The sequence below is a fragment of the Lolium rigidum genome, chromosome 5, assembly GCF_022539505.1.
Source record: "Lolium rigidum isolate FL_2022 chromosome 5, APGP_CSIRO_Lrig_0.1, whole genome shotgun sequence".
Taxonomy (NCBI): domain Eukaryota; kingdom Viridiplantae; phylum Streptophyta; class Magnoliopsida; order Poales; family Poaceae; genus Lolium; species Lolium rigidum.
This window is the reverse complement of record NC_061512.1, coordinates 127605119-127610980: the sequence shown is the minus strand read 5'-3', so window position 1 is coordinate 127610980 and position 5862 is coordinate 127605119. Positions and strand designations below refer to the sequence as shown.

The following is a 5862-nucleotide window of genomic DNA, read 5'->3' as shown; positions in this document are numbered from 1 at the left end:
TCATCAATCGAGATTTCTTTAATTTATCCAGGGTCGTGACATCTCACTTCTCGATGATGACATCTCGCCGGCAATTGTGAGCGACAAGAAATTTCCAGCCAACAAGCAGCCAACGTGTGGGTTCAATGTGGTCGGCAGCATCAAGCAAGCGCTGGAGAAAGCTTAATAGCCCCTGAAATCTTTGTCAAACTGACTGGAGGAGGACCAACCTAGAGCGTGCCTTTTGGACGCCATGATGGCATGAGGACTAACATCGAGAGGTGCAGCAATTTAAATTAGTGACACGATCTAATTGATGTGCTTATGTCCATCACATCATTCTTCTATTGGCAGGATCCTAGTATTATTAATTAACAACACATGTCTAACACATGCCCATGGTTAGAAAAAACCTTATGTATCCATTCGTGGAGATGTAATCAAGTTTGCGATGGACCGGTCTCACTCTTTCACCCTTCCTTTTAGTATTTTAGTAAACGAAATGACAGGCACCGATGCATGCACGAGTTACGATTCTGCCCCGGTGGCTTTCATCAATCGATTGACTCGAGTGAGTGAAACAAAAGGAGGCGATCGAGCTAGCGAACGATGCAACCAGTGCTGTGGAGGCAATCCAATGCGTTCTTCTTTGTTTGTTTGATCTCTTGATAGATACACCGCACGCGCGGCAGTAAAAGATGGCTTGTTTGTTAGTTTGATCCCTTGATGGATACACTGCACGCGCAAGGACGACCAAGAAAGAAAGAACAGTCTACCGTTAATCAGTCGGCGCATTTTCTTGTACGTACGGCCGCGCGTGCGCAACATATAAAACAGGATTTAGTCAAGACGACCTCTTCTTCTTGCTAATCATGTAAAATATGGATAAAATAACATGAGGAGCAATGCTGCCGCGGCCAATACTCATGTTTACAACGGCAGCCATGGGAACATGTCAAACACGCTTCCACAAAATCCTAACAAGCTATAAGGTCAAGACCGCCCCCCTGTGCTAATGGATCAATACTACAAATAGCCTCCATAGCACCCCGTTTCCCTCACATCATATCCATCTCTCTGCAATACATTTCCTTCTTTCCATCTTGCAGCTAGCTAGCTTGCTTGTCACCATATCTAAACCCTCAGGCATTTCTTCTTTTCAACGTCCAAGTGCACATGGCCACTATCTCTTGCTTGTCGCCGGCTGCTCGTTGCAGCCTCCTGCTCACGATAGTTGCATTAGTCCTAGTGCTGAGCCACGGGGCCCATGCTAATGGTGGTTACCGTGCTGGGTTGAGCTCGTCGTTCTACGACAGCTCATGCCCTAGTGCACGAGACATTGTCCGGCGCGTCATCCAGGATGCCCGTGTCACCGACGCGCGCATCCCGGCCAGCCTCATCCGTCTTCACTTCCACGACTGCTTCGCCAACGTGAGTTGACCAAACCACACATAACTGATTGCGTTGATCGATAGTACACTGCGGTTCATTATCTCATCAATCGACACTGCTTTAATTTGTCTAGGGTTGTGACGGCTCGCTTTTGCTCGATGACGACGTCTCCTCGGGGATAGTGAGCGAGAAAAAAGCCCCTGGGAATTACAAGTCAGCGCGCGGATTCAATGTGGTCGACAATATCAAGCGCTCATTGGAGAAAGCTTGCCCCGACATCGTCTCATGTGCCGACATCCTCACTCTAGCCGCTGAAATCTCAGTCGAACTAGCCGGAGGGTCATCATGGAGCGTTCCCCTCGGGCGCCGCGACGGCACAAAGACCAACATCGAGAGCGCCAACGATCTACCGAGCCCTTTCGACCCTCTGGATATCCTTCAAGATAAATTCAAGAACATGGGTCTCAACGACATTGACCTTGTTGCCCTTCAGGGAGCGCACACCTTCGGGCGGACGAAGTGTCAATTCACACAGAGGAACTGCACGGCCAGGCAGGGTGAGGGGACACTGGTGAACCTTGATGCTATCACTCCCGACGTGTTTGACAACAAGTACTACGACAACCTCCTGCGTGGGCGGGCCCCACTCTCGTCTGACCAGGTTATGATGTCTGACCCCTTCGCGGCAACAACTACTGCACCGATTGTTCGCAGGTTCTCCGATAACCAGAAAGACTTCTTCAGAAACTTTGCAAGCTCAATGATCAAAATGGGAAATATAAGTCCACTGACAGGAAGAGATGGAGAGATTAGGAAGAACTGTCGCAGGGTGAACAAGAAATACTATTAAGGAACAAGATTCAATGCTTGTTGATGAACCTAACAATTAGTTGTTTTTGTTTATGCTTGTAAATCATTTTTTGGTTCCTTCTAAATGTAAAGTATTCATCCTACCTTTCCGCAAAAGCTAAATGTAAATGTTTCTACCTTGTTTTTCTTTTGAGCAACTAGCATGAGCTCTGACTTTTCATTAAATTGCGGGAAATTTGGCCTGTTTATAAGGGAAATTGGCGGAAAACTGATTCAAACACGACACATTGTCCGGTTTATAAGGAAAACCAGACAAGAAAAAACCAACACAACACGTTTTTTTTTTGGAAAATCTGGCGAAAAACCGCAGACCTAGCCACACGACCTAGATCAACTAGGTCTGGAGCGCCGCCGAGTGACAATAGCACGACGGCAACAGCGAGCGCCGCGACTGCCCGGTCCACGTCCTTGGAAAGGAAGTTAGAGCCGAAAGAGACGGCTAGCCCTTTCAATCTTCGAGGGGTGAGGCAGGCCGCAAAGAAAGCGAGCGGCACTCGTGCACCGACGGAACACGAAAACATCGACCTATGCAATAGCCAAGGCATTGCCGTTGGTGGCTCCCAAAATTTCCGAAAAATGACACCTCCAAGGAGGTCACGACGTCCAAAGATGTCACCGTCATCCAATCCAGCGGAGCAGGATTTGGGTTTTCACCCCAGAATGATGGGTGGATGTGTGTCAGGACTCCATGGTAACACCTCCATGGAGGAAAACGACGCCCTAAGCGTCGTCGTTGCCAGCACTGACCGAGTCGGGCAAGGCTTTCATCCGGAGACCTATATCACCGCCACTGTCACAAGGACAGCCCAAACCCCGGACGAGCACAAACCACCGCAAGAGGGGCGCCTCCCACGGTACAGAGACATACCCTGCCGTCCATGCAGGCAGAGGAATATCATCACCACACCATGCTCCATGAGCTGCCACTCCGGCAGGCCAACAGCTCACGCCAACCTGCCACCGTACCCGCGGCGTTGCGAAACAACGCCAAGTCCACCAACAGCCGCGCTGCCGTCCTTGCACCGTGGCTCACCTCTTCCACGACCTGCAGATGCTAGCCAAGCCGCACCGGGGGGGGGGGGCTGGCAACGCCCAATTTCTACCTTGTTTTCTTACAAGACTATTTTTAAAAATAGAGAGTGGAAATGAAGCGGAGAAGATGGCGACTGCACCGCCCCCTCACCCACCTCACCACCGTCCCCGCCGCTCCCCTCCGACAGCCTGCCCTCAGCCACCCCAGGTATGGTGCGTCTCTCCCCGCAGGCCCCCTGGTTTCTCTCGGAGGAGAGGCGCCGTTTTCTCCGCGCATCGCCGTCCGCGTCGGCCCAGGATCCAGATCTTGTGCCGCCGCCCCCGTCCGTCTCGCCGCCTCGTCTGCCGGCGCGGGCCTGCTCGGTGGAGGAGGAGGTTCCCGACTCCGCCCCTGGCCCCGGTGCCACGCGGACGTGCTCTCCCTCGCCCACGCCCTCCCCTGCTGGCGGTAGGGCCCCCGTCAACGCCATTAATGGCCCTGCACCTGCGATACGCTCCATCGTCTTCAAGCCGGCGACCTACCAGTGTACTGTGCCTCTTCATGGCACGTCCCGTCCGCGCGCGGCGCCCTGCCCCCGAGAAGATGGATGGCTCACTGTCTCCGCGCGGCGCCGCCCTCGACGGGACGGGCATTCAAGCCTCCCGCCCGTTGCCGTGGCCGCGTCACCTTCCCGCGCTGCCCAGGGCGAGGCAGCTGCCCTCCGCTTCAAAAGGAGGACCGAAGGCCTCTGTGCTCGGTGCCTTGCTCCTGCCCACCACCATCTCGCCTCTGGCTGCCGGGATAAAATCCGGTGCCTCTCCTGCAACCTCTCCGGCCACAAGGAGCGACACTACCCTCTCTGTCAGGCTCTCAGGGCTGCAAGATCTGCGCGTCCTCGGCTCCGCCCTGCGCCTCCTCCCTCCTCGTCGTCGCCGCAGGCCCTTGGTGCACGGTCCTGGGCGGAGGTCGTCGCTTCCCCCGCTGCCCGCCCGCCTCCAGACCGTCCTGACCAGCAGCAGCTTCCTCCACCACCGGCCATGGCTCACTCCGGCATCGGCGCAGTTGCAACAAGGCCGGAGGAGGACATCGTCATCATCGCCTCCTCCTACGAGCTTGATCAAGACATGAAGGACTGGGAGGCCACGGCGGCCATTGCTTGGGTCATCAACGGCAACCGGAAGATCCTGCCCATGGCCATCGACAGGGCCATCCGCAAGAAGTTCCAGCTCAGCCACAACGACCTCACAGTATGCCCGCACCAGCCTGTGCAATTCCTCCTCAAATTCGTGCATAAGGAGCGCTGCTCTGAGGTGTTGAGGCAGGGTCGCATCAAGGCCGACGGCGCTCTGCTGCAGTTCCGGCCATGGAGGCCCCTTGAGCATGCCTTCAGCGCATCCATGTCCTACAGGGTGCAGCTCTGTCTGGAGGGAGTCCCGGCCTACGGCCTAACGCCGTACGTCGCCGAGAGGATCATCGCGCGTCGGTGCTCCTTTGAGCGCCTCGAGGACTCGTCGACTCTCCTTACCAACGCTCGCTCGCTCGACTGCTGGGCGTGGACGGCGAACCCAAGCGCCATCCCCAAGGTCGTCTGGCTCACCTTCACCAGCCGCGGCAGCGGCGGCCTGGCGTCGGAAGTGTTCGTCCACGAGGCCCGCCCAACCGGCAGCAAGCGCGGCGCCACGTTCCGTGTGCTGGTCCACCTGGACAAGATGGAGGACTACTCCATGGCTCCGCTGGACTTCTTCGGCTCCAGCAGCGACGCAAGCGCCTTCCGGCCGACACCGGTCACCTTCCTCTGGCACTACCTCACCGTTGACGGCATGCCACCGGTGCCACTGCAGAACGAGGACGACGAGGAGAAGCTCCGTGCGGCCGCCTTGGCTCGCCGTGACCGGCGCAGCAAGGGCGTCAACGATCACCCGAGGCACTACCAGTCTCGCCGGGACGACAAGGACGACGACATGGACCGTGACAACGCCAGGACTCGCGATCGTCGCGGGGCGAGCGAGCGTCGCGACGCCGACGGTGCCTTCCGCCGGGAGCGCACCAGGTCTCCTCGTAGGCGTGATGATGGGGCCAGCTACGGCCGTCGCCGCGACGCCGGCCCTGGGCTGCAGCTCACTGCTGTGCCTCCTACCTGTGCACCTGTGATGCCTGCTCCGGACCTGCAGGCTCTGATGGCCGAGCATGCCAAGCTGCTACGTGAGGAGATGCTGGCGTGCCTGGCTGGTGCGGTTCAGCCTCTCCTTGAAGAATCTGAGGCGCTGCGCATCTGGAACGTCAAGGCCAAGGCGTACCTTGACAAGATGGCTGATCTGGCTGCGACGCCTGCTTCGGCGTCGGGTTCGCCTGCCCGGCAGGCCTCCCCGATGCTCGCCAAGAACCCGTTGGAGGAACCTGGCTTCATCATCGATGACATAGACCAAGAAGAAGACATGGCCGACCGCATCGCTCTCCTCCAGATCGACAATGGGAACGAAGCCTGGGACGACGGTTTGGGCCGCACGGACGCTGGGTCTATGGCGCGGCCTAATGCTCCTGGCTTGATCACCAACGGTGATGGCTCTCATGCACCTCCGGATGTCATCACGACTCCCTCGGTGGTGGAC

The 5862-nt window shown here is 56.7% G+C and overlaps 1 protein-coding gene across 1 annotated transcript; it reads left to right on the top strand.

Moving 5' to 3' along the window:
- Window positions 1-1155: 1155 nt before the first annotated feature.
- Window positions 1156-2221, top strand: LOC124651070 (peroxidase 2-like). Its single transcript, XM_047190218.1, has 2 exons — window positions 1156-1410; window positions 1505-2221. The coding sequence occupies exons 1-2, from the start codon at window positions 1156-1158 to the stop codon at window positions 2219-2221; spliced, it is 972 nt and encodes a 323-aa protein (XP_047046174.1).
- The last annotated feature ends 3641 nt before the right edge of the window (window positions 2222-5862 follow it).

Coding starts and splice junctions, on each gene's coding strand:
- LOC124651070 (XM_047190218.1), top strand. CDS start 1,156: ATGGCCACTATCTCTTGCTTGTCGCCGGCTGCTCGTTGCAGCCTCCTG. Junction 1,411..1,504: donor TCCACGACTGCTTCGCCAAC/GTGAGTTGACCA, acceptor TAATTTGTCTAG/GGTTGTGACGGCTCGCTTTT.